The sequence below is a fragment of the Lates calcarifer genome, unplaced genomic scaffold, assembly GCF_001640805.2.
Source record: "Lates calcarifer isolate ASB-BC8 unplaced genomic scaffold, TLL_Latcal_v3 _unitig_4147_quiver_1721, whole genome shotgun sequence".
NCBI lineage: Eukaryota > Metazoa > Chordata > Actinopteri > Centropomidae > Lates > Lates calcarifer.
The window spans coordinates 1-27565 of record NW_026116732.1 but is presented as its reverse complement, the minus strand read 5'-3'; the positions used below and the strand labels follow the sequence as shown (position 1 = coordinate 27565).

General features: G+C 40.1%; 2 protein-coding genes and 1 long non-coding RNA gene across 4 annotated transcripts; 1 reads left to right on the top strand and 2 right to left on the bottom strand.

The window, feature by feature from the left end:
• Positions 1–2870: 2870 nt before the first annotated feature.
• Positions 2871–10514, top strand: blvra (biliverdin reductase A). 2 transcript variants are annotated; one of them, XR_001963154.2, is made up of 8 exons: positions 2871–3038; positions 3763–3886; positions 5556–5675; positions 7571–7668; positions 7936–8043; positions 8321–8486; positions 8962–9537; positions 9652–10514. XR_001963154.2 is itself a non-coding variant. In XM_018695957.2 (7 exons), exons 2-7 carry the CDS (start codon positions 3768–3770, stop codon positions 9215–9217), a joined length of 867 nt encoding a protein of 288 aa, XP_018551473.1. In that variant the 5' UTR covers positions 2871–3038; positions 3763–3767; the 3' UTR covers positions 9218–10514. The 2 variants fall into 2 exon arrangements, 1 of the variants encoding a protein (XP_018551473.1); XM_018695957.2 differs by having other exon boundaries at positions 8962–10514.
• LOC108896724 (uncharacterized) lies at positions 5687–7564 on the bottom strand. Its single transcript, XR_001963155.2, has 3 exons — positions 7116–7564; positions 6926–7005; positions 5687–6773 (listed from the first exon to the last, which is right to left on the bottom strand). It is a non-coding gene; the product is annotated as an uncharacterized LOC108896724 (long non-coding RNA).
• Positions 10515–15972: 5458 nt separating the features above from the next.
• LOC108896725 (zinc finger protein 181) lies at positions 15973–20147 on the bottom strand. Its single transcript, XM_018695958.2, has 2 exons — positions 19524–20147; positions 15973–18387 (listed from the first exon to the last, which is right to left on the bottom strand). The coding sequence occupies exons 1-2, from the start codon at positions 19696–19698 to the stop codon at positions 17645–17647; spliced, it is 918 nt and encodes a 305-aa protein (XP_018551474.1). The 5' UTR covers positions 19699–20147; the 3' UTR covers positions 15973–17644.
• Between the last annotated feature and the right edge of the window lie 7418 nt (positions 20148–27565).

The following is a 27565-nucleotide window of genomic DNA, read 5'->3' as shown; positions in this document are numbered from 1 at the left end:
GTGAAGTGTGAATTATCATCAAGAAATTCAAAGAGAGCCACACGGTATAGAACAAGCCTGGCAGAGGTAAGAAGCGAAAGAATGTAAAGACCCTGGAAAGAAAACTAGTGAGAGACGTGTCTAATGACCCCAGAACAACTGCTAAGATGCTAGTAAATGACTTAGCCAAGTTGGAAATTGTAGTCTCAAAGTAGACAATTACTAGAGCTCTGCACAGGAATGGACTGTGAGGTTGCAGACCAAGAAAAACTCCACTTGTGCAGAAGAGACACCTTCAAGCCATACTGAAGTATGTGAAGGACAACCTGGAGAAACATTATGCATACTGGAAGCATGTCCTTTGGTCAGATGAGACAAAACTAAAGCTCTTTGGCCATAGACATTGCTTATGTTTGGAGAAAGAAGGGAGAGGCGTATAACCCAAAGAACACTGTCCCCACAGTGAAACATGGTAGTGGGAGTATTCTGCTGTGGGGATGCTTTAGTGCGTCTGGAACTAGGAATCTTGTCAAGGTGGAGAATCATGAAGAAAGAAGGGTATGTGAAGATTCTGAAAGAAAACCTTAAGCAGTCAGCAAAACTGGGTCTGGGTCATCGCTTTGTCTTCCAACACGACAACAACCCAAAACATATGTCGCTACTTGGGAAGATCTACAACCAGAAGACCAAAGTGAATGTTATTGACTGGTCTGCACAAAGCCCTGACTTGAATCCCATTGAAAATCTGTGGGGTGAACTGAAGATGAAGGTCCATGCCAGGAGGTCATCAAATCTGGGGGTGGTGCTTGAGAGATTTGCCAAAGAAGAATGGGTGGGGATTCCTCAGGAGACATGTCAGAGACTTGTTGAAAACTACAACAAACAACTGCAGGCTGTTATTGTTACACAACTGACTTTTAGCATCGGGGGGCTAATAATTTTGCCCCTGGTAGTTTTTGGTTTTTGTGGAATACTTTTTGTTTCTGTGTGCAAAGTAAAATAGATAGATAGATAGATAGATAGATAGATAGATAGATAGATAGATAGATAGATAGATAGAGAAGAGACAGCAACAATAGGTAACAACAAACATTAAGAAAAAAAGACCTATAAATACTAAGAAAGTCTTAAAAATATATAAAGGAGAATATATACAGGAAAATAATTAAAGTTGCAGTTCAGTATTTTTTTTCTAAGAATGGATGTGCAAAAACTGGCAGTGAAGTATATAGGAAATATGTACAATATTACAACATGTTGGTCCTGTTGACATTTAGGGCAGATGATCCCTGTTGCACCACACCACAAAGTTATTTATTAATCCCTGTACTCTGACTCCTGCCCATTTCTAATACACCCACCACTGCAGAGTCATCAGAGAACTTCTGCAGATGGCATGATTGAGTGTTGTACTGAAAGTCTGAGGTGTATAGAGTGAACAGAAATGGAGACAGAACAGTCCCCTGAGGTGCTCCTGTGTTACTGACCACACATCAGACCCCCCAGCCACACAAACTGTGTTCTATCTGATAGATAGTCAGCAATGCAGGACATGGTGGACATGCTGACACCCATTCAGCAGCTTCTCACTCTGCAACAAAGGCTGGATGGTATTAAAGGCACTGGAGAAATAACAAAAAAAACATGACTCTCACTGTGCCTCCACTGCCATCCAGGTAAGAGTGGACACGCTGCAGCAGATAGATGACAGCATCAGCCACACCCACATGAGGCTGATAAGCAGACTGGAGTGGGTTGAGAGCAGGTTTCACCTGTGGTACTAGGTGGGCCAGAACCAGTCTCTCCAGGACCTTCATCATGTGTGAAGTGAGGCAGATCGGCCTGAAGTTATTGAGGCCAGATGGTGTAGCCTTCTTACAAACCGGTACTAAACAGGATGTTTTCCATAGCATCGGTACCCTTTCCAGTCTCAGGTTGAAGATGTGTTGCAGGATGGTAGACAGCTGGGTAGCACAGGACTTCAGGACCCTGCCCATCAGGTCCGCAGCCTTGCCCTGGTGGAGTTTTATAAGCTGTCTCCTAACCTGGTCCACTGTCAAAGTCACATGAGGTGGTGTGGTCAATCCAGATGAGGTTGAAGAAGGGGGGTTGCAGTCAGAGTGCTGGTGAGGTGGTGGTGGAGTCAGTGTCTGGGGGGTGTGAGGACTGGTCCGGTGTGGGAAGGCCCAGAAGGGGACCTGAGCTGAACTGTTGAAAAACACATTCAGCTGATGTTGTCCTCACAGAAGTTGATGTAAAATAATGTAAGCATCCAAAATAAAACTAGGAAGTTTGAAAAAGCTGTGTTAAAATTCTTGTCAGTAGAGGACTAGTACAGTGAAAAAAGAATCCACTTGATGTCTTAAATAGCTATGAAGAGTCATTGTAGTCATAGCTTTGTCCTCAACACCAAAATATGAGCATTGTCACTGACTAAACATTAACATTTAAGTTATATGGCTCAATCTACTGATGTTACAGTACTCTTTCTGCTGGATACCTGCGGTTATAGAAGCTTTCTATCAAACCATCAACTGAGGACACAGCATATTACATGCATTTTCTACCAGTACGGAACATATTTTATTTTACAAAGAGGATTTAATGGTTAAATCAGTTTATAGGTTTTAAACGAATGGTTTTGACACATTCAGTTTACAGTCAAACAGTTTCCATAACATTTTGTTTCTGGTAAAATAAATGAAATGTTTTGTGAAATACTGCACATGAGAAGATACATTCAGAAGTTACTGGGCTTTCCATACTTGAGTCTTGTCCAACACAGAGTTAAATTGAATACTGACTGTAATAGCTGTATGAAGCGACTGGTGAGATAACAACAGCTCCGCCTGTCTGCCACTCGTAAGCCTGTCCCATTCCTACAGCATAACAAGCGCACCTTATGTAATGCGTGGCGGCGCTAAACGCAGGCGGACAGTAAACTCACAGGCTGGTGGTTTGGCGGTGCTGGCCCTGTCTTATGTCACTTCTGCTGAGGTAACAGCTAATGCGCCCAACGGCACAAGCTACATTTCCTCGTGTGGGCTAAGTCGAAGCAGGTAAGGGGGCAGCGTGTACGTCATCTTCTGTCAGTAACTGGCGGAGGATGTCTGCGTGTTTTGCGAGGACTGTGTTGTCAGTTTTGACTGTCTGGTCTAAGTTAGAATACAAAGGAAGTCGGTCTTTCATTAACATCATCGTGTTGTTAGGGCAGAGAACTATCAGAGAGGACCTGTCAGGTTTACCCACCTCACACGGACTCGCTTCTTATTTGCCCCTCAGTCAGTCTGAGCTGAGTCTCTGACTCTCATGTGCGAGGGAGCATCTTTACATGGAGCTGGGTTTTAGCTTACAGTTAGAGGGAATGATTACTGCTGTAGTCAGTGGTAGAAGGACACTGAAGTAGCGCAAACACATCACCTGTATTTCCACAGGAGCTGGGCCCGTGCAGTTCACATTCATGACTTAATTTACTTTTTTTGACTCATTACTTTTTAAAAAAAAAAAAAAAAAAAAAAAAAAAAAACAGTGTAACACTTGAAAATTCAGAAAATGACTGACATTCAAACACTCTATTTTTTTGTAATTTTTTTTTTCTACATTCTATATATTATTTTAGTTATTTATTTACAGAAATTTCATGTCTCTTCAAAGTAATCTGCTGAGTTAGTTTTCTCTTGAATTTATGTCTGGAGTATTTTGAATAATCTGGCTATGTCTTGGTTTGAACATATAAAAGGGTTTTTTAAAATGTCCTTGTCTTTTTCCATCTTTCTTTCGCAGTCAGTATGTTTGGAGCTGTGGTGGTGGGTATCGGCACAGCAGGTTGGGTGAGGATCAGAGACATGTTAGCTCCACTGTCTGGCAGTCCTGCAGAGAAACTCGCTGTCAGAGGATTCATATCAAGGTAACAGACAGATGCCAGCATGTACAGATGACTCCAATCATTAGTCGAGATGCCCCTGATTTGTCTTGAATGTTGTCTGTATGCACTTTGACATTGTACACAGAGTAATGCAGGATAACAGGATGGCAGTCTGTAAACTTAAATTGACCTTACTACATATCTAACTTCATGGAAACAGAGAGGAGCAATAGAAACACAGAGTGACATGTTTCTGTTGGATGCTCCAACATTCTAAGATCCGGTGCTGAATGTCAGCAAAGTCAGCTAAACTACTTTGGGCCAGACACTGGTATATCCTCCTTACTACACAATCTTTTTTATTTCTGTCACTGTGTAGAAATCCAGTGTTTTGATGTCACAGATGATGAACAAAGGTTTTAAAAACTGGAGCATGAGATCCATGTAGGCAGTTCTAGGAGTTTAGTATGGGGCAGTTGCTGTGCAGGTAAGCTGGTGTAAACTGTAACTGGATTGAGGAGTGAATAATACAGAATGCATTCAGAAAGTATTCAGACCCCTTCACACACCTGTGTTGCAGCCTAAAAATAAATATTTCCTTTTTTTTTTGTTCAGTGACCAGCTCAAGGAAGAGTCCTGCTTTTTGTCAAACCTCTCCAATAATGGAGGCCACTGTGTGCCACTGAACTATCAGTGCCTTCCCCAGATCTGTGCCTCAACACATGGCTTTTCTCTGATATGCATCTGATATGCTCTGACAGGTGTGTGCCTCTCCAAATAATGTCAAATCAATTGAGTGTAACACAGGTGGACTCAAGTCAAGGTGTAGAGACATCTCAAAGATTATCAAGAGAAATAGGAGGACCCTGAGCTAAATGTCACAGTAAAGGATCTGAATATTTATGTCAATGTGATGTTACACTTTTTATTTTTCAACAAATCAAAAATTTCTGAAATTCTGTTTTCTTTGTCATTATAACATAACAAAAAGTTATAAAAAAGTAAGAGGTCTGAATACTTTCTGGATGCGCTGTATATATATAGGCATGGTATATTGAACAAAAGCCCCTGAATATTTCTGAAAGTGAAAAATATCTGTTGATAAGAAAAAAACATGAACCACAAGCACATGACACATTCAGATACCCTCCCAGTTCCACCCAAACTGAGCTTATGCTTTGACCTGAAGTGCTGACTTTGAGTCTTGTGATTTGGGTATAGCCCTACTGCATTAGTTTTAGCTAAGTGGACCTAATAAAGTAAGTATGCATTTCAGTTTTTAGAGTTACAGTTTATATAGTCTAAAAAAAATAGTGCATTAAATTAGACACACTACTCATATAGTCTAAAAAAAATAGTGCATTAAATTAGACACATTACTCTTACTGATGCCTATTTTATCAGTGTGACTCTTTTGTGTAAACCAGTGTACAGTACCTATGGCCAGACATTTTCTGGCTTTTTTAGCTTGAGATGTGTTGTTGGTTTCCAGTGCAGCATCACACCACTAAATGTCTTTTTCAAAATGGAACTATAAAGCACATAAAGTTTGTGAAATTGGAGCAGCGGTTTCAAAGTGCATAGTCACACTTAAAAATACTGTTAGATATTGTCCACTATATCTATATCTATATCCGTATCTATATTATCTTAGAAGGTGACCACGTGTTTGATCAAAACAGTGTTCTCATCAGGATGTTTTTGTCAACAGGAGGAGCCTGGACACTCAGCAGGGAGTGAGTCAGATCTCAGTGGAAGAGGCTGTGAGCAGAGAAGACATTCATGTAGCATTCATCTGCACTGATAATATCTCACATGAGGACAGTGTCAGGTAATGTGTGCAACAAGCAACTACAAGTCTCTGCATTTGATGTGTCGCAAATAAGTATATGCAGTGAATTAAACACTAAATGAACAAAATAACTCATGAACTAGCAAGCTATTTTCATAGCCACGCTCACCCACCCTGCTTGGAAGTCATCACAATGATCCATAGAATAACCATCTATAGTTAAATACCACAATACTGCCATACACGCGGTGAAAGTAGATTATAAACAGAGTAAATAGGGGGTTTAAATGGGGTACATTTTTCTGAAGTTATATTTCTGGAATTGTTTCAAAGTTTCAAAGTTATATTTGACTGTTTTACATATAAAAATTTTTACACAAAAATTTGAGATTAAGCCAAACATGTTTGAGCCTTAGTCAGACCCAGACTCAGCTGAGGGACAAAAATCAGCGCCCAGCAGACGTATCAGAATGATAAGTGTAGTTAGCATCTTTTAGTTGTTTATGTTTGTTAGCTTGCAGTGGCTGACACAGCTCCTCTCTCTCGGTCCTGTACTGATAAATCTGCTTTGCACTGGAGCTTACAGGTTTCTGTCGCCTCACCCTGCAAGTTGATGAGATTTGGTCCTTTGGTATGTGACTTATGAAACCCTGGCTGTCTGAATCCATGTTTTTGAGACTGTTATTGGTACAGTGCAGTTCCAAGTTGGAAATACCCAGCCATGAGGTTAACTGCTAATTTCACTCATGATATGTTTTGTATCTTATAAAAACACCTTGTGGTCTTATCGACAAGGTGAAAAACTTGATTTTCAATGGAGATCTTTGATCTATCTAATGATGTCTGATTGTATATGATGTGCTTTTGTTATGTTTCGTTGTTTGTTCTTCTTTCTCTCTGTTGTATTCAGGTCTTTCTTAGCAAAAGAGATCTTGATCTTACTGAGATTATGGGATGATAGGAACCCACTGTACACTACGTGCTCAGCACCAAACAGCAGAGACTAGCTGGTGAACGCAGTGGAGCATTTATTGTAGCGGCCCACTTGGAATAACCAAACAAATGCAGAGAGCTTCGACTGGTGCAACTTTACTTCTCTCCTCTTTTTCTTCTCCTCTCATTCTGACACCGTGAAAACTATATGAACAGAAATATAAATACCACAGTACATATTATTTACACACAAATAATGTACAGAAACATGTTTACATTTTTAAACTTAACACAAATTATGTTTTAAATGAAATGAACAACTTGTTTAACAATGAACACCATTAATCTTCCCATACCTCCTTCTGCTTCCAAGGGCGCTAAGTTTGTGTTCAGCCTGCTAGCAGCCTATCTTCACACACACGTCGCACTGACATTCCTTACGTGACATGCAAACAACACAAAAACATGAAGCGAACCACAATAAAAATTCCCTTCATAAATTTCTACACAGAATATAACAAGTAAATAATTTGTTTACATATTTACCAACAGAAACAACGGGAGCGGGCAGTCTAGCGGCAGCAACGACAGGAAGTAGACGAAGAAGAAGAGCAGTGCTCTTCAAAATAAAGGCACAAAAATAAAATGACAGAACTGCTTCCTTTACTACAAACACAATTTGCTGTCATTTACATTTATAGCAGCTGAAGAGCCAGATATGTTTCTCAGGAGCTGGAGGAGATCAAATCAGAGCTCAGATGAGAGTGGCAGGTGGTCAGAAAAACAACTCTAAATGAATGCTCATGTTGCTGTGAATCTGCTGGACCTGTATGCAAATGTTTACTCTAACTTGAGTCAGTGTCAAGAAAAAAGGATGGTGGAAGATGTATGAAACATCTTCTCTCACTGCAAGCTAAATTTGAATCAAAAACAACACACAGTTTCTAGTCAGACTTCTTGTTGCCCTGTTTTGACCAAGAAAACCCCTCCTTTCTCATCAGAACTTTTCTGCAGGCAGGGAAACATGTCTGTGTGGAGTATCCCATGACCGTGAGCTACAAGGCAGCTGTGGAGCTGTGGGATATTGCCAAGGAAAAAGGTGACACTAATGGATAATAATGTGTAAACATGTATGTTCCATGTGCAGGTCAGGAGGCACAGGTCAGAGAAATGTTTCATTCAGACCTACCTCTCCTTGGAAACAGAAGTTCATTTCAGATATTCATTTCAGATACAGTATCACCATCTGTCATATTGATTATGTTTTGAGGGTAGTGAACTACATCTTCCACTGTGAGTAAAGATTCATTGCTCTTGATTGCACTTCATAAGCAACTAAATGACTTTGTGTGTGTGTGTGTGTCAGGAGTGATTCTCCATGAGGAACACATAGAGCTGTTGACAGAAGACTACAAAGTACTGAAGAGAGAGGTTCAGGGAAAAATCCTGCAGGAGGGCACTCTTCATTTTACAGGTAAGAGACAGGAGTGTGTGTGTGTGTGTGTGTGTGTGTGTGTCTCTGTGGTTATTTTGATACTTCTGTGAATTTCAACCAAAACATCTCATCTCAGTTTTAAAATTAATATTGGAAGTATGTTTCTGGTTTAGTATGTGTGTATAAAGGTACAGTCACATTAACACCAGCCAGATGTGGAAGGTTGTTCTTAGAGACAGCTAAAAGAACCACATTTGATTTTTAGAAGCTAAATGGAAATGAAGTAATAATGTGTGTATATTTGAATTTGTTAAAGGTGGAGCCTTGAAGCCTGGGTTTGGTTTCCCAGCGTTCAGTGGTATTGCTCGCCTCACCTGGTTGGTTGAGTTGTTTGGTGAGCTGTCAGTAACTGCAGCAAGCATGGAGGAAAACTCTGGTAACTACAGCAAGATGACTGCAAAGCTGCTCACCTCTGACAACAGGTGAGACAGAATATTATAAGTCTGCATGTGTGTCTACTACAGAGATAAGGAATAAATACTCTCAAAAATAAAAAAAAAATCAAGAGACTAAACTCAGATTTTTCTGACTTTGCTAACATGTCTGTGTCCTTCTGAAGGTGTAAGTCTTTAAGACAAACATATAGTATATATATATTGTATAGAATTTTTAAAAGGCTTCATGATTTTCTAAAAGCTGGCCACTGTAGTTAACAAATATTACTCAAACAGGAGGAAACAGTACATTTGTTGGAGCCTGTCTTCAGCAGCACATTATCCCACATTTAGTGCTCTAGTTATGTTACAGTATAAAACTGCAGATATGGTTTTCATGTAGATAGTGTTTGGAAATAATGCTGCTGTGGACTAACTGCAACAACTCATGTTTTGAATAGAGTTGTGTTTTGTCCAGGAATGAAGAATCATTTAAGCATTCATTTCATCTGTGTCCTTCTAGACCTCTGACGTGGATCGAGGAACGGGGACCGGGCCTTCCCAGGGCCAAGAACATCAACTTTCAGTTTGAGTCCTGCACTCTGACCCAAATCCCTCCTGCACCCAGAGGAGCTGTTGGTCTCTTCATGCAGGACCTGATCCACTTTTCTGCCAAGCTGATGGGCCAAGTGAGTCCTGAGGAGCTACAGAGAGAGAAAATCAGGATCTTACACTGCCTGGAGCTCGCGGAGAAGATACAGCAACTTTGCCAAAATTAAGTGGGGACACTCAATTTTATGATAACCATAAATCTTGTTCTTATTCAAACATGAAATTGTATAAATTAATTATCACCATGCCGTTAAGGTTTTGTATGTGAGTTGTAAGAACTTTGCATTATTAGAGATTATTACTGTTTAAAGCTGAGTCAATGAACTGAATAACACATAGTAAAATAATCAGCACATGTTTAGACATGGGTGCCTGAATGTAAAAAGTGCAAAATATCAAAATATCATATATCATGTAGAGCACTTCTCCAGCCTCATATTACCTTCATCAGACAGACTGCCTTATTTTTTCTCAATAAGCGTTGCTTGTACATTAAAACAAAAAACTACTTGGCAAGAACAGCTGACTTACTGAAATAAAGGATGGAGAATCCTTGAATTAGGTTACTGGGTGGAGATTATGGGTGTGTGAAGCCAGTCAGAGAATCACAGGATCACAGTGTCGCCCTTTAATAGCCATTTAAATTGCACTCTTGCCATATCACAGTTGCATGTAGGTATAACCAACTGTAGGAGTATACAAGTATGTGTGGTTCTGTAAAGAAGAAAAATACAACTCTAGGGATGTCAACAATTATATTGTTACCTATGCTTAAGACCAGTGAGTCAATATTCAATGTAGTAAGCCAATATTATGTAATATCTAGAAGACCATCATCTCAGTTCAGGTAGAAGTGGAGTAACATTTAAACTGTAGGTGTGGCCCATGTGTAGAGTGTAGTTAGTTGTAAGCTGGGATATCAGGTGTTTGGAGGAGGGTTGAAGGGTTTGTTCCCTTAAGAATTTGTTTGGTTTGAGAGGGAGGACCATGACAAGCTATTCAAAGATGTACTAATAGTCAAGTTCAGTGGAGAGTACAGGAGCTGCGAGTGCAACTCCTGAGGTAGCATCACTTAGCACAAGCTCACCAGGTAAAGCCATTACTGTGGCCTCTCCTGTCTTTTCTGGGTTTGAGGCAGGTTTGACTTATGAGCAACAACAGGAGCTTGTGCTGTAAAGCTGAATTGGCTCCCATTCAGGCAAAGCAACAGCATGGGTTGGAACACCATAGATTCAATTGATGGGAAGCGTCAACCTGAGCAAGCCCAGGGTGAAAAGTTAACTTTAGTGTGTTCTCACAGACAAGGGCAAGGAGGTTTGATCAGCACTGTATGTCACTGACCATAGTATCACTTTGGATGATCTGCAAAGACTCATTCTGCTTGAGAAGTTCAAAATACTTTGCCAGGCTGTGTTGTTAAATCTGTGTTGTTAAATACACAAATAAACAAAAAGTATAGGAGAATGGCCCAGGTTATGCTTCACATGTTAATGGTGGTCATGTGTCACTGGTGGAGAATATGGGGGCATTTGATAAAACTAGTGTGTTGCTTTTCTCCTCTGAGACAGACACTGTAAACAGTTGTCATCGGTAATGGGTTTAGCTCTCTCTCCTCTCCCACAGCATAAACTGACACTGTTTTCAGATGTGGTGCAGAGTGATGTGTCCATTGGTATATGAGTAACAACAAAACCGAGAACATCACTGGTCAACATCACAAACTGTTAAGTAATTACAAATCCTGTCCATTTAATACAATGTTTTGTTTTTAGCCAATGGCCTTTAGGAATGAATCCATTCAAGTATCAAGTCAGTGTACCATTCATTAGTGAGATTCCATTCTTTCATTTTACAAATGTGCTCTACATTGGTTTTTAATCATTTTACTGTCTTAGTTTATCTAGTATTGCATTGTGCTTTGTAAAGCTCGTTGTAACTATGTTTTAAAAATTGGTATACAATAAAAATATATCATAAAAATACAGTTCAATTTGTAATAACAGACTTTAGTTCAACAGCTGTAGATTGAACACCAGACTGAAGAATCCCATTGTATTTATCTTTAGATGAGGGACCACCACTGGCCACACCCTGGATCTGTCACGGGTCAGGTCATAGTTTTAACTCTTTTCTTCTTTAATATAATTCAGTTTGTTCCTCTGTGCCCCATTCCAGTTTCAGACTGCCCACTGGAACACTTGATTGTTGACTGTGTAGATCCTCTGCCATGCTCAAAACCTGATAGTACTGTCTTGCTTACAGTTCTGTCACTTCTTTGGCTACTTACTCTCTCAAAACGTCACCACAAAGTCAATTGTAAAAGCTTTGACAGTTTATTTCTGTGTGCGGTTTCTCAACTTATTCAACTTGATCAGAGGAAAAACTTTTCCTCCTATATGTTTGTGTTGTTCTTAAAGCTGCTAAATCAGGTCTCAGGTCAGTACATACCATACCCAGAGTCAAGACGCTGTGGAAAGGTTACATCAAACTTAAAGGTCTCTTTTTTGTGCATATTGCACTGAGTTGGAAAGGGACTGTCAGGAGGGACTGCCTTGGCTCAGGTCAACTGCTAGAGAGGTGACCAAAGAAAGCTTGGATTGCAGTCCAAATGATCTTGTCTTTGGACATACAGTATGGGGCCCTTTGTCATCTCTACAGAGTGGAGAACCATCCACCCAACCTAGTACACAAGGTAAATGCCTTAACGGCATGTAAATTGTTTCAGGCAGTGCTTGTACTAAGCAAATAAAATGGCAAAAGCAAACCTGCAGACAGTCAAAACAACATCTGTATGATCATGAGTCACATCAGTCTAGGTGATCAAGTACCTGCACTACAGCACATAGTTGGCTCTCCATTTCAGGCCAACTTCTCTGACCACCGTGGCCAGAAGATTTAAGATTTGAACTATCTAATCTTAACCTCATGTAAATTTGCTGAAACCTTACTTTCTTTGTTCATGTGCCAGGTTCTGGCCTTGTTGTTGCTGTCCAGCAATGTTAGGAGGAGTAGATGATGGCATTTTAAGAAGTTGTCTCAAAAATTCTCTACTCAAATGACACTTGTTAATAAGTTTGACTTATTCAAGTTTACTTTAACACCTAGGGCTGGAAAGATGGCCTCTGTCTTTACACCCAATGGACTGTATTTATATTCCTGTTTGGGTTACATCCACTTTTCCAGTGCCCAATGACGAAACTGGTGTTGGCAAGCGAATAAACAGTATATTAATGAATTTACTCTATTCACAATCAACCAGCAAGAAAATGTTCAAACCATGCACTATCGGAGCAGTGACACCCCAGGGCATACTTTCCTGTGGTGGTGCACTGTCGCCTCACAGCAAGAAGGTTTCAGGTGCGAGCCCCAGTTTACCCGGGGCTTCTCTGTGTGGAGTTTGCATGTTCTCTCTGTGTCTGTGTGGGTTCTCTCTGGTTCTCCAGCAACTGGTGACTTTAAATTGCCTGTAGGTGTGAGTGTGAGTGTGAATGATTGTTTGTCCATATGTGTTGATCCTGCGATGGACTGGTGATCTGTACCCTGCCTCTTGCCCAATGTCAGCTGGGATAGGCTCCAGCCCCCCGTGACCCTTAACGGATAAGCGGTATAGATAATGGATGGATGGATAAATAGATATAACCTGTATTCAGGTCACAAGTATGTCATTATATTTCTTTAGATTGTTTTGAGTTCAGTGATACATTTCCCTGGAAATTAGATATTGAGAAATGAAGTGAAAAAACTGATCAGCCATTCAGTCAGATAAACTCAATGGGAAAATAGTTTCCTTAAAACAATTTTACTTTTTTTTAAACACACACACCCGTCAGCATCGGAGTTCCATCGATGATGATGCCCGCTGCATCTGGCTGCTGACAAACATAAATGCTCATATTCTGTGTTTTTAGGTCCTCGTGCACTTTATCCTCTACTGTTCTCTAGAACACATGCAAACATGCACAGTTGTTAACATGTGCTGATTACAGACAAAAAAGAAAACAAAGAAATTCAAAGGAATTCATGTAATCCAGTTCAATTACTTGTGTAACCATTTACTCTGTGAGAATTAGGAACAAAATCCTTAAAATACATGTACTGGTGACCTAATGTGTTGTACAAATAAAGTTTTTTTTTTTTTTAAATGCCCACCTTAGGCTTAACAATTTATCTTTGATCAACACTGAATCAAAATTAATACAATAAGAATATTCTGATGCTTATCAACATAAAAATGTTCATAAATGTCAAAGCTGAAAAATGTCTGACCTGACAAAAAAATGCTAGAATATATTTCTAATCACGCTGCTTCTGTCTGTTCTATATCACTGTGGGGTGGGCTCAGATACATGCACACACACACACACTCTTCCACTGTCGGCTGGAATTGGCTCCAGCCCCCTCGTGACCCCTTAAGGATAAGCAGTATAAATAATTATTGAATGAATAAATGTTTATCCTCTCTAAATTAATGTCTCCTACTAATTGAATCCAAGTATTTAAGTCTAGATGTTGTTAAGTGCATGTAAGTACAGTATTACCATAGTCAATGGCAATAACGTTCAATCGACTACTGTACACTGAAAATTAATTCTGCTCTCTTTCATGTAGTTAAGTCATGTAGTTAGCATGCCATCACCAGAGCACCACAAAGAAATCATTTTGTAAGTAAAAAACAGATCTAGATCCTATTGCTCCAAATTCATTTATTTACTCTTTACAACCGGGACCTCACCTTTATCAGCTCAAGCAACACACTCTTCATGCGCTGTCCAACAGCCCCTCCCTTTAAACTGAATAACTCCAGGAACTTCAGAGTGTACTTGTCCAGCTGAGACATAAAAGTCGACTCCAGGGGTATAGTGTTCCGCCTCCGAAACTCTTCATTTATCTGTATGACAAGATTTTGTCAATTACTGAAATGTACAATTTATAATATGACTCCATACATAATCAAAACATTTCCAGTGCCCAGAAAAGTGACCAAAAAAAACAACAAAACCAAACAAACAAACAAACAAACAAAAAAAAAAAACAGAATAATCCCACACAAAGATTTTGTTCAGGCACTGACACCAACTAGGAGACACACATTGCCTACATCCACTGCTAGTTGATGCTTGTTGGAAAAGTTCTCCTGAAAAAACTATTTCTCCTGAAATGTTTAAAGAGACCTAACTTCGTGTCATATTGTTTTGGTTTTTTGAGGTTCTGAATTACTTCCGGTGTCATCGCCTTCAGCACAAATTGAAAAATCATGGCATAGATGGCATAGTGCTGTCTTCAAAAATATTGGCAAATTCTGTTAAAATGATGTACAGGAGCCCTTACTGACCCAATGGCAACACAGGACACCTTTATCTCGGATTCTGCTTTTACTCTGAGGGCCATAAATGCTCAACTTCTGGCTTTAATTTGGTTTAGCTTGACACAATAGCGGGAGACTAAATGACCTTTTCTTCAACACTACATACAAACACTGCTCCTGCAGCTCATATAGCAGCAGAGAGAGAGATTCTTCTTCTTACCTAGAAGAAAAAGGGTTTTCATTCCTTACTGTGGATGACACCAGTTCATTTGAGGGGAGAATGCAGGAGGCCTAGTCTCCTTTAGAATCAACTCTGGGGTTATTAAAAAAAACATCAGGCTTGGTTTAGTAGTAATATCTTTATCACTTTTCAAAACAAAGTGCTTAACAGGATTCTAACATTAATGAACTAGAGACATTTAATAACATTACAAAATAAAATGGAGTAAAATACAGTCAATAAAAACAACAGTAGCAAATAAATAAATGATTAAAGTTTTTTTGACAGTTTGATTCAGTGTACATGTGTAATATTGCACTTCATTATGTATTTGTAGAATGCCTGTTGCTGGTGATATTGCTATGTATTTCTTTTTAAATGAACATGTACAGCAATCCTCTAACATATAATGTGGAAGATTTATACTATATATATCTTACACTGATTGCACTGATTTGGAAACTTGTCTAGGTCCAGGTGTAGATGATATATAATTCATATTCATATTCACATTCATATCTGTGGGACATATTTGCATGTTGGGTAACTCACTAAATGCCTGTTGCCACAGCTGTAGTTGTCACCCCTGCAGATACTTCTCACTCAGTTTATGCTAACTGTTAGCAATAGCATTTAAGCACACAGCCACTGTAGATTCTGATGATTTTGGTCAGGGTAATTATATTAACACCATCCACCTTTTTCTGTTGTGTGAGAAGCTTCTCAGGGTGGGCTCCTGAATCTCTATCTGTGAGGTAGGCCCCAGGTTATTCAGCTGAGGAGCTCCCTTTCAGACGTGCTGGTTAGTAACAGGGGACTGTCCTGTTTCCACTTCTGTTCACATTGTAGGCACAGTACACATCAGATTTTCTTCCCAGCAAGTTCTCTGATGACTCTGCAATGATGCGTTAGAGATGGGCAGGAGTTTGAATACAGGGAACTGGTGGTTCACGTTATGGAGTGGTGCTGCAACAATCATGTGAATGTGGACGTGACCTAAATGTGGGCAAGACCTAGGAGATGGTAGTTGACTTCAGGAGGACAAGAACTGTGACCAAACCCTTTATTAAGATGGGTGAAGAGGTAAGAATTGTGGAGCACTAAAAAGTACTTGGGTTTCCTCTTGAACTGCAGACTGGACTGGACCAGCACTGATGCTATGTTTGTTGTTGACAATGTGCATCCCTTTGTGGTCACAGTTCCTCCTTCCAGTTGTCTCTAACTGGTTTCATGAACATGACAGTGACTTCAGTTTTTCTTTGAGTAATTCAAGGATCTAAGGACAGGAGGTATCATATGCTGTGCAGATTGTTAAGCACCATGTGATTTTTGATACTGGCCTATGTAAATAAAATCTGACTAGAGTATTAGTATGGTGTTCCTAAAAAGTCTTCAGTGAGTGTAAATAAGCCAGTGTTCAGCTGCTGTTGTCACTGCTCAGCAAAAGTTACATAGTTTTGCATAATAAATAAAACACTGTGCTGCTGGTGGAATGCTCAACATTTTCCTTTTATAAAGTGATTTGATCAATTTATTCACATGGCAGATACAAGTTTGTTGTGTCTGTGTTTATTTGCATAGCAACTTCACAAATATTTCACATTCTCTTTATTGGTTTTTCAACATACAACATAAAAAAAATCCCTGAACCCACCCCTCCCTCTAGACCAAAAGATACCCTGATGTACGCCTACTTCACATACATCAGCTCCTTAGGTAGCTCTCTGTGAGATGTTTGTGTGTGTAGTGATGAGAGAGAGTTACTAATGTTCTGTTCCTGACTATAATGTGAAGGCTGACAGAAGCATGCAATAATGTCACTATGAAGTTCAATCAGTCATTCTATCAGACACCTAGCAGATGGAATAACAAAAGCCGTAAGTGTTATTCAAATCTAATTATGACTCATTCTTACAGCCAGGAGATGTGAAACAAAGTCCCTTTTACTATGATTTTCTTGGTTTAGTGTCAGTGTTCTAAAATAAGATACATGTTATTCAAATCCACGATTGTCTGTGTTTGCTTCAGTACACAAAATTGAAAAGTGCTCCTCTGTGAGAGATTCAGGTGCACATGTGTATTTAATGACATCCTTTCATTACTGAGGGTAAATGTGACAGTAAATTATGACACTGGTCTCAGGTAATATCTGTCCAGGGTGTACCCTGCCCCTTGACCCAGTGTCAACTGGCACTGGCTCCAGGCCTTGTGACCCTTAAGGATAAGGGGTAAAGATAATGGATGGATTTCTGGTAATATCAACCAGCTCCTTATAAAACAATGTGTTATATTAATCCACGTAGTAAATAAGTATTTTTTCAGGTGACAGTCAGAGAAGTGCAGACCAGTCAGGACCTCCATGTCATCATTTGTCCTACTGACTAGCAGAGTCACATGGAACACTTGCAAAGGTGTTTGATTATATGATTTACACTCTATAGTGAGTAGACTATTCTGTCCATATACTTTATGTACTTCTGGTCAGGCCCATGGTTTTGGATTTACATGGTTAACTATCTCATATGGGTTTAATATTCAGGTTTCCACATACTTTAAGCCTTACAGTGCATGCGGGGCTTCAGTCTGGTAAACAATATTTTCACTGTAAGCTGTGGCTCTCAAGTAAATAACAAGTAATTAGCCATTACAAATTGTTTACATTATATGATGTATGATCTTGCTTGGTCATTTAACATTATTTTACAAAGCTGAAAATGTAAACAACTTAAGAATCTCCCACTGAATCCCTGATTCATATATCAACATTTGAAGTCTTATAGCTGTTTACTGAATGTGTCAGATATAATTACTTTTTTGAGTTGGAGTTAGTATGGTAGTAACTGCAAATGTTGAAATGTAAACTTTGTAAGATTTGAAAGGACCTCATCCCGAGACATAAGTTGGTATTTAAGACAAAAACAGGGAACATATGAACCAGTAACTCCCAGAACAACTCGGCCTTATGTTGTGGCAGTGGCATGTCTAAACTGTTACCCTGGATTGGATGGTAACAAAGTGATAATTTGTTCACTGCGTACTTCTGTCCTTTAAGAATTCTCTGCCAGTCTCTCACCAACAAAGTTTTTCCCTTGTGTGGACTGTCATGTGTTGTGTCAAATTTCCTTTTTGTGAAAATCTTTCCCCACAAACAGGACAACTGCAGGGCTTCTCCCGTGTGTGGACTGTCAGGTGTTGTGTCAGATTTCCCTTCTGAGTAAATCTTTTACCACAAAGAGAGCAACTGAAGGGTTTCTCTCCAGTATGACATCTCATGTGTGTCTGCAGATGGTGCTTCTGGCCAAATCTTTTATCACATTTTGAGCAGCTGAACGATTTAATGCTGGTATTACGTCCTATATCATTGACAGGAACTTTATTTTTTACAGTATTTAAATCTGTCTGAGGTTTTCTGATCTCCTTCCAGTCGTCGTCACTGTCCTCAGTCTCAGCTTCTGAAGAGTGTGAGGTCTTGTCAACAGATTTAGATTGATGTTTAAAACCAGATGCTGAGCTCCTGTCTGGTTCTGGTTCTGGTTGGGCAGAGCTGCTGGCTGGAGCCAGTCTCTGATAAAGCTGTGAGGACTGAGATTTCTCCTCCTCTTCACTCTTCACAGGGACTTGTGTGGATGGGAACTTTGTGATATTGCCATCATGCACTCCTTGCAGCTGACTCCTGATCTCCTGACTGGTCCAGAAATCCTGTTTTTCCTCCTTAATGTGTGGGTGCTCTGGGTCCTCCTGGTCTTGCCTGGGGCTCCACTCCTGCTGCTCAGACAGAACCTCTTCTTTAATCACCAGCTGCTGCTGGACATCTGCAGAAAACATTGATACACAATACAGACACAAATTCAAGTTATAGATTACCATGAAATTGAGTTAAGACATTGTATTTTGCTCAGGATGAACTGTAATAACTTTGACGACCCTCTTGACTTTTCATCTAACACCATCATTAATTTGACCAGTACTTTAGTTCATGACCAAATACCTGCAGGATTTTCCCTTCATTCCCATCAGATGTCAGCATTTATCTTAAAGCACTGCTGTGCCTATATACAGCCTGACAGAGGTGTTAGCATGGCTGTAAAAACAACCTACATGTAATCTGTAGGACTATGCACACTATCAACAGCAAACTGAAACAGAGTTTGGCAATCCCTAAAAACAGAAAGCCTTAGACTGTCAATCATTCTAGAACAATTTGGAATCCTAAAACTAAACCTAACATCTCACATTTGGGCACACTCAACTGGTGCGCACTGGTGGAAAGGCTGGTGTGACAGGGAGTCCCTCCATTACCCTGCCCTGTGGGGTGATCTGATCACAGGTGCAGGATTCCAGACTGCGACCATTTCGTTGTAATTTGCAACCACCTGAATTAAAGCCATCCATCCACAAGTGGGTCAAAAGTTCAGTTATTATTGACTTATCTATTTTTTTTAATGGATATGTGTACAGCAGCAGCCTGAGCACAGACACACTGACAGGTGACCTGCAGGCTCTCAGGTGAGCTCTGATGTCACTGTAAAAATAAAGGGCTGTGAGTTAATTAGCTGCCAGAAACTCTTGACTTGTGTCCAGCAGACTGACAGAAGGACAGAAAGACGATCAGGTGAGGTCTGAAGACGCTTTGCTGCATAGTAGCTTCAAACAAACTAGTTCATTACTTACTGGTGTTTATCCATTCATTTGTGATCATCTATCATATATACATTATTACACTGCGACTTTAAATTGATTTTAATAAAATCAAATGTAAAATTTTTGAGTATAATCGGAGAAATGTGCAGAAAATGCCGTGTGCATGGTCTATATGTCTAGCCCCCAGTGACGTCTTTAGCATATGCTAAGTTAGCAGGAGCAAACAGGCTGTGCATGAAGAGTTTAGTTAGCTTACCACGGTTGCTATGCAACACCAGCGAAGCAATAAACGTCTTATTCTACAAACCTGCTCTCTTCTGCTCATCCTCAGGTTTTGAAGCAGAGTTCAGCAGCCTGCGATGGCGGCACTCCATCTCATCTTCATACTCCATTATTACTTTCTCTAAACGGCTAATGACCTCCTCCACTGCCGCAGTTAGCCGCTGGTTGATAAAAACCTTCAAACCTTGGAGTCTCGACATGTTCCACAGATGACTGGTCAGAGCAGAGCGGAGTAGAAAACTGGATACTAAGAGACTTTCTGTTGTTACTGTTGGCTAACGTGTCGGTTTGCTGAGCTCCTTCTTCTTGGTGATGTGTCGGTAGCGAGCGAGTCGGTTCTAGTAGACGGCTCCTTTGTGTGAACGATGGGAGCCGGCTCACCCCGGCAGACTACTACTTTTAATCTTTGATTTATAGTTTTGTTAATTAAAAGAGGACGGAACCACTGGATGCCCCAGTGCTACTACTTGCACTGACTGAACGCTGTACACGCAGTGCTACCACTCGTGTGTGACGACGCTCAAAGGATCGTACCATCTGACAGTGGTGGAGCCAGGGGGGTGGCCCTGGGTGGTTACAGCCAGGCAGCTCCACTTGCCACCCATAAACTGTATATACAGTCTACATTACCATCCCACATAGCACCAATATTGTATGCGAGGCCTTTCAGGTCACACTTTTTTTATTTTGCGGAACCATGGCTCACTGCTCCAGCTTCACTGGGGACGCTTTTTAACGGCGCACTCATGTGCTTGCTCCTCTTTCACGCTTTTCAATCAACGTACTCTCTGTACTTCTCCGAAGTAAGCTCAAACACGCCAAGGCGCCGAGTTTCCCTGATGTGAGGATAAAGTAACGTCTATCTCAGCAGTGTAGTTACTCACTGTGCCTGTTTCCTCTTCTAACCTCTTCTCTATCTTCATTAAAACTGATACACCAATACAGTTTTTTTTTTTGTTGGTGCATCAAACAGCACCGCGCAGCCAATTACAGTTTCCGCTGGAGAGATCCGTAAACGGTGAAGCTAAGATTTAGGCTTATTCGATGAAAGTAACGATAGGCACAAAGGAGCTAAACCCTAAAGAGCAGATAATCAGCTACAAAAGTATTGAAAACTGTCAATGATGTTATTAACATAAATAGTCATAATAATGATAGAAAATAAATAGAATGTTTCTGGATTCCCTTCGATGTCAGATTTCCTCAGACCTTCTGAACGGGGTTAACCGTCTCAGTCCACCGCGTGCACAGTAAAATTCCCAGCAGCTCAGCTGTGAAAACAAACAAATGATCAGAGAAGCAGATGCCACATTGGATGTGAAGGTTAGCCACATGCATCCCAATCAGTGTTTTTCCTGAGAATGGATCCTTAGATCCATCTGTGACAACTTTCATAGAGGGCTTGTGTTCAGAAACTCACAGCTTTGTTGTTGTTTTGCAGACACACAAATTTCCTGTTGTTGTGCTTGTTTAATGGGTTTCCATTGTTCTCTGGGTTTTACTTCAGTTTTGGTGACGTTCTGTCTATGTTTATCTCTCTCTCTCTTTCTCCAACTCACTTATAACAAATGTCTCCTCACCTTTTCTCTTCATCTTTATGCTTAGTCTCTGTGGTTGTAACTGAGGCATTTCTTGACAGACCCCCGCTCTAAATGAATCTGACTTGTATGGATTTGTTTTTCATCCACCAGAGGGCAACATGACATCTTCCTATCACCATCCTGAATCCACACACCAGTATATTGAACTTTTTCCTTTGTGTCAGAGGCGGTCCTGGCTAAATCTGCGCCCCGGGCGCCCATAGCAAAAACCGGCCCTTGCTCTGTGTCCACAGGTAGGTCCATGTGTAGAGTCATGTTGCACAGCCAAGCATTGTTCAAGTCTTCAGAGCTTTATTTTAGATTCTAGTGGAGATTCATTTCAATAGATACCATATGTTAGATGTACAAGATGTAAACATCATTTTTTCATAACCTGAATAAAACCCTGTGTTTTATGTTATTTTGACTTCTTACTCTTTTTAGTTTTATTTGTGCAAGTAACAAAACAAAATATAAAAACCAAACTCAGACCATCACCATGACAGAGCAACTCCATGCACTGATGCAGGCTGAAACAACAATTATAACTCACTGCCTGTGAATTTTACGATGAAATTCAAGATGCTATGTCTATAGCTGTGAAACTGTTGTCTGTCTGTATGTGAGTGAACCTTGTAATAGGCTGGCTACCTGTCACGGCGACCATATCATTAGTCGAGAATGTCAGTACTGGAAGATTCGCCAAAACCATGAATTACATCCAGTGATAGTGTTTTCCAAATTCTTCCATTCTGCCATATCTGCACAGGGCAACTGTGCTATGGTTAATTTTTTAAGATGAGATCAGGTTATGGTAAATAAAAGACAAGTGAACACTCATTGCAGGTCCGTAATGAGAGGCCGACTCAAAGTCAGAAATAATACCTTTACATCCGTCCTTGCTGCTTAAAGGACACAGCACTTTATGGGAGTCAGTGGTCTCCACAAGCAGCTGAGGAAATGGTCTCTGCAGGCTGGTGCCTCCACAGCTTCCCACAGATCACACAGTCCATCTAGGCTGTTTACACTTCTGACACTTTCTGTCTCCATCTATTATGATAAATGAACGTGAAAACAAAATTAACTCAGTGCACACACAACACAAGCCACAAAGGGTTAATAATACAGAAGAGTTCTAGCCAATCAGAAGGCAGGTGCAGCATGTGGGCAGTCAAGATACTGAGTGACACTGTGGGGAGAAGATCTGCTGCTGAATGGAATAAGACAAACTTTGATAAAAGTAAATGGGCCTGGTGTAGTGCTGGGATCTTAACATATGCAGTATCTGCACCACTGCTCTTTCGCTTTCTCTTACTCTGTCAGATTATATATCTTATTTCTCTCTCTTTTCTCTCGCTCCTTTTAAAAACAAATTGGGAAGCCGACACCAAAACCTAATGTTACTATTAACATTAACAAATAATGAGAAATGTTCACCCTTCATTCTAATACGGATACCACTGTTCTCACAGTACTTCCATGTTTTGTGAATGAATGCTCAAGTTGAAGCAGCTGTCTGTGTTTGACCAGTTAGTGACAATCAGGCCTGCAGTCCTGTCTCCCAAAGTTCCTGAACCTCCAGAAAGTACCACTCAGTGAGAAGGAACATTTCAGGGATAAAATTTAACCTTTGCAACTAAATTCAGACCCTGGTTCGTCTGGTGGAAACTTAAGTAGGGGAGCTTCATTCCTCAAAAGTTTGCTCCCTGGGAAAAGTTCCTGCAATGGATATGAATGCAGTCAAATAGTCTTTTTTGCTTAAGAAGGTTCCTAAGTGTGTGAAATGACCCGGAGGTATCTAACACCCCATTAAAATGTGTTTTGGATGATCAGACAGTGCAGGTGTAAATGCACCCAAAATCCATTGAGGACATATTGTGATTCGATCAGCCAAACCACCGCTGGAGGTGGTCAGAGATGCACTGTGACCACACTGAACACAAGTAGAAATGCAATTCACATACAACAACTACATGGGTAGAAACATGTAATCACCCATGACTGGTCCAAACAAGCAAGGCAGCTAAGCAGCTAGGCAGCTAGCAGTAAACCCACTTGGCCGTCCCAGGGTGTATTCTAACCTCTTGTATTGTAAATGCAAACAATAGCTAAAGGTTTTGGTAAGTGAACAGCTGTTAAAGTTGGAATGAAGTGATAGCAAACGCTTACATATAGCACCTTTTAATGTTTTTATATGTTTTTTTTTAATTCATTATCTTCTATCTATCTGTGAAGCACTTTGTAAGTACTGTTTTAAAAAGTACACATACATATAAATACATACATATACAAATAAACTTCTTCCAGAGCTTCCTGGCCTGTGATGATGACTGCTTGAATGGTTGATGACAAGACAGACAGAGGGAGAAAATGATAAATAGAATAAATGAAAATATTCTTGGTGTGAGGTTGTTAGTCTGTTTTTGTAGACCATGTGGAAAGTGCTTCATTAATAAAGTTACTACAGGGTGGCAGAGGAACATAATCAGCTGCTCACTGCTGTCATTCATTAGGAGCCTTCTTAGCTGCAGATATGATTACTGCCCTTCTCAGAATCAACAAGACAGGGAGGTGTGTGTTTGAATGTGTGGGAATCAAATTTAGGGATAGCTAGTGAGAAAAGTATACTTGCTCATACATGTGCTCTGGTCCAAGATGAGTCACAGATGGGAGCTGTTATAATGTGTTATAATATTTACTGGTGTGATAACACAATTCTCAGTTCTCAATATTTAATGTACTTTTACTCCCCTTTTCTTTTACAGAATATGGTTATTGCCCTTAAAAAGGAACCAAGCACATTTTTTCTCAAAGATTTTTGTTGGCATATGATATAAAAATAGATCTATCTGCTTTTGTTTCTACTGAATTCTCTCACGCCTCACTAAAAATGACAAAACAAGATTCAAGGTTTGTTACATATACTGACTTCCTGACTGCACTAGCAGCTGCTGAAGTATAGAAAGCATAACACTGACTAACTGTAGATAGTGGTGGTGGGTTTGGGGCTTGGTAGTGCCTGATAAACACCAAAAATGATGCTGTACGTGAACAAGATTTGTAGGGATTCATACACAGTTATACACATATTATTTGCAGAGTCCTGTATGTCAGAGACACTAACTTGTGTTCTATTTGAAGCCAGGGATCTTTATTTACCTTGCTTGCTGTGAAACTACCAGCATGTCTTCCATGAGGTGTTCTTGGAGTGTGTGCACAAAACCTGCAAAAAATCTGGTATTATTTACATTTCTGGTCAACTGGCTCTAAAGCATTTTAGTTCCTTGGTTGAGCTCTGTACTGATACTGATGTTATCCCTGCCTGCAGGTCAGCCTGTACTGTACTCTCTCTCTTTCTCTCTTTCTCTCTTTCTCTCTCTCTCAGTATGGTTTTATATCCCATAAATACATGTTACTAACTCAATATATTCCCCCCTCCCATAGTTTTGTGTTCTTTAGTCTCTGTCTCCTCTTCTGTCTCTTTCTGCAGGTATTTCTGCCTCTGCTTCAAGTATTACTGCTACTTATGCATTTACTACTAAAATTGTCATTACAATCTTTTTTTTTTTTTTCAACTCAACCAGTCGAGGCAGATGTCCACCCAGCCTGAGTCTGGTTCTGCTCGAGGTTTCTGCCTCTTAAAAGGACGTTTTTCCTTGCCACTGTCGCCTAGTGCTGCTCATGGTGGATCTGTTAGGTCTCTCTCCATAAAAATATAAGAGTACGGTCTAGACCTGCTCTATATGAAAAGTGCCTTGAGATAACTTCTGTTGTGATATGGCCCTTTAAAAATAAACTGAACTGAATTGAATGATATGTGATATTCCAGCAGACTAAACGTTTAGGTTTTTAGGCAAGGCACCTTTATTGTATTTGTTGATAATTGTTGCTCCTTCCTTCTACACTTCTTTGTCGAGATATATATAAAAGGAGTATCGTCTAGGTGTCATTTCTCAGACAGATAAAAATTCAAATAGATGAAACCAAATGGAAATTCGAGTCTTATACCATGTCAAACAATACCAATAAAAGCTTGGTGCTCCAGGGAGAGGTGTTTGTGGAGCATTTGCAGAACCTACATTTGGCTCTTGATGTTTCCTTAGCTGACCAGAGTCCTCAGTGGGTGACTTGCTCTCTGGTTTGGTGAAAACCAATGCAAATGTTAACTTGTGTGGTATCCCACAGCAGAGAAGTGATGACCTGTGAAATAGGAGAGGGTGTGTGCATCGGGAGATGGTTGAGGTTTGACGCTGTCTCTCGTTCACATACTGGTGGCAGTCTGAAACTGATGCTGTTTGACCTTGGCAATTCTCACACTGAATGCCATACCTCCCCCCGAACTATAGAGTCTGTACTAAGTTCACCATAATCCTCCCCCGACAGGACAGACGGACCAGCAGAGTCCAGCAATAAAAGGGGAAAGAGGAGTTCAGACTAGAGGGGCTAGTCTGAACTAACTAACTAATTAACTAATTAACTAATTAATTAACTAGAGGGTTAAGGCCTTCCCTCAATTGACCCCTTGGGACCCCAGCTGAGCAGTTTTGCTTTCAGCAGGTCTGACAAAGGTAGAGTCATTGTTAAAATGTTTTTTTGCTGGGATGTTATGGTTTCTGGTGATCAAGGAACCCCGTGCATTGACAAAATTCAAAAATACCTTAAGGCTATGTAGAACAAGCACATAGTGCAGGCCTGGACCTTCAATGACTCCAGCATGACTAAAATTGAGCTCACAGCTCTCATCAGCTAGATTTTGCAAAGAACCTTGACTGTTCTTGAAGAAAGAATGTAAGACCTTCATTAGGGAGCTTTTCCTTTCAAGGGATTTTAGCTGTAACAGAATGTGGACCATCAATATGAATCATTGTGTATAGCTCTTTGCATTTGCCTATACTGCCTTGTCTCGTGAAAATAACATGTCATGTTGTAATCACTGCCTGCCTCAAATTGATTGAGTGAAGGAAGTGCTACATTTTTTCTATCACATGTGAGTCATTGGAGGGCAGTTAGTGTTCTGAGCTCAAGACTCTCACCAGAGACCACAGCCATGTCTGGTTATATTAAGGCAAGAGGATGACTTTAGTTCAACTTTTAACATTATTTTTGTTTTGTTTGAGTTTTTCTGTATTTAGAAAAAGACTACAATCTTTTTGTCTTTCCCTAACCGTAACCAAGTGCTGTAAATGCTTTAACAGAACCATGAATAATAGTTCAACAATGCTGTAGTTACTTGTCAGTGATCTTAATGTTCAGAATTTGTTGATAAAAATTCTTGGCAGCATTATGTGTCCAGACAAAGTTGCACATTTTGTATCACTTAAAGAATCAATTCATTTGAGCAAACAAAAATCTGTTCTGTGCTATTTGTGTTTGCTGTTACAACCCCACCACACCACCCACCACACACCTCACACCTTCATGGCAGTTTGTGAAATAGTGATGAAATGTGGCAGTGGACATGAATTTTCAGTTTTCTTCATGACAGCATGACTTTAAAACTCATGTATATCGATTAGAAATGCAATTTTGCTATATTCATTAACAGACGCAGAAGTGCAGGGACGTAGGTTGGAGTGCATAGTGGGCGACGGGGGGTTCACATCCAGTCTGCGGTAAAGTTTAAGCAACAGGTTGGTAAGAAAAAATTGTAGTTTTGAAATTTAAATCAACACATTGTGTCTGAAATCACAGTGAACCACAATCTCTCACTAACCTTATCCAAGTGCTGTGTTTGCCTAAACATATCCATAAATAAGGGTAATATTGCTGTAAATCACTAACGTTGAATAGTTCATTGAAGTTAAATGTTGTGACAATTTGACAAACTGCAAGTTCTGCTGGACTGTCACAGAAAAAAAAGGTACATTTGTGTCCATGTACACAAAATTAATAGATAACATGCCATGGCACTGGGTCAGCTGTTGCCCACATAAGCACACAATGATAAACTCTCTCACTGTTCACACACAGAAAATTGATTTACAATATTCTAACATATGAACTTCTGCTTTAGTTTGTCATATATGAAATGAACATGTTTGGGCTTTAGAGTGAAGGTGGGATATGGGCATTTTGCACTATTTTCTGACATTTCATATACAAATGATCAGTTGAAAAAAACAGATTAAACAATAATGAAAATATTAATTAGCCTGCAATTAGCCTGTAGCCTTACAGTGAAAATCAAGCACTTGCAAAAAATCACTTCAACATGATGAACAAATTTCATAATCGTGTAATTCAAAACCAGTACGTGGAATCTGGTCACTTGGTCAAGATGAGCACATGTAAACGCACACAAACCACTGTAAGGTGTGTGTGTGTGTGTGTGTGTGTGTGTGTGTGTGTGTGTGTGGGAAGGGGTGGGGGGTTGGCTGGTTCCAAAGCTATTCAAACTTCTAACAAACAGTTTGGATGGAGTTTAGAGCTGGCTCAGCTCCTCCTTATCCAGTGGTGTGCACCACACCAACTAAAGACAGCCTACTAA

Coding starts and splice junctions, on each gene's coding strand:
- blvra (XM_018695957.2), top strand. CDS start 3,768: ATGTTTGGAGCTGTGGTGGTGGGTATCGGCACAGCAGGTTGGGTGAGG. Junction 8,044..8,320: donor GGGCACTCTTCATTTTACAG/GTAAGAGACAGG, acceptor AATTTGTTAAAG/GTGGAGCCTTGAAGCCTGGG. Junction 8,487..8,961: donor CTGCTCACCTCTGACAACAG/GTGAGACAGAAT, acceptor GTGTCCTTCTAG/ACCTCTGACGTGGATCGAGG.
- LOC108896725 (XM_018695958.2), bottom strand. CDS start 19,698: ATGTCGAGACTCCAAGGTTTGAAGGTTTTTATCAACCAGCGGCTAACT. Junction 18,388..19,523: donor GGATGAGCAGAAGAGAGCAG/GTTTGTAGAATA, acceptor TGTTTTCTGCAG/ATGTCCAGCAGCAGCTGGTG.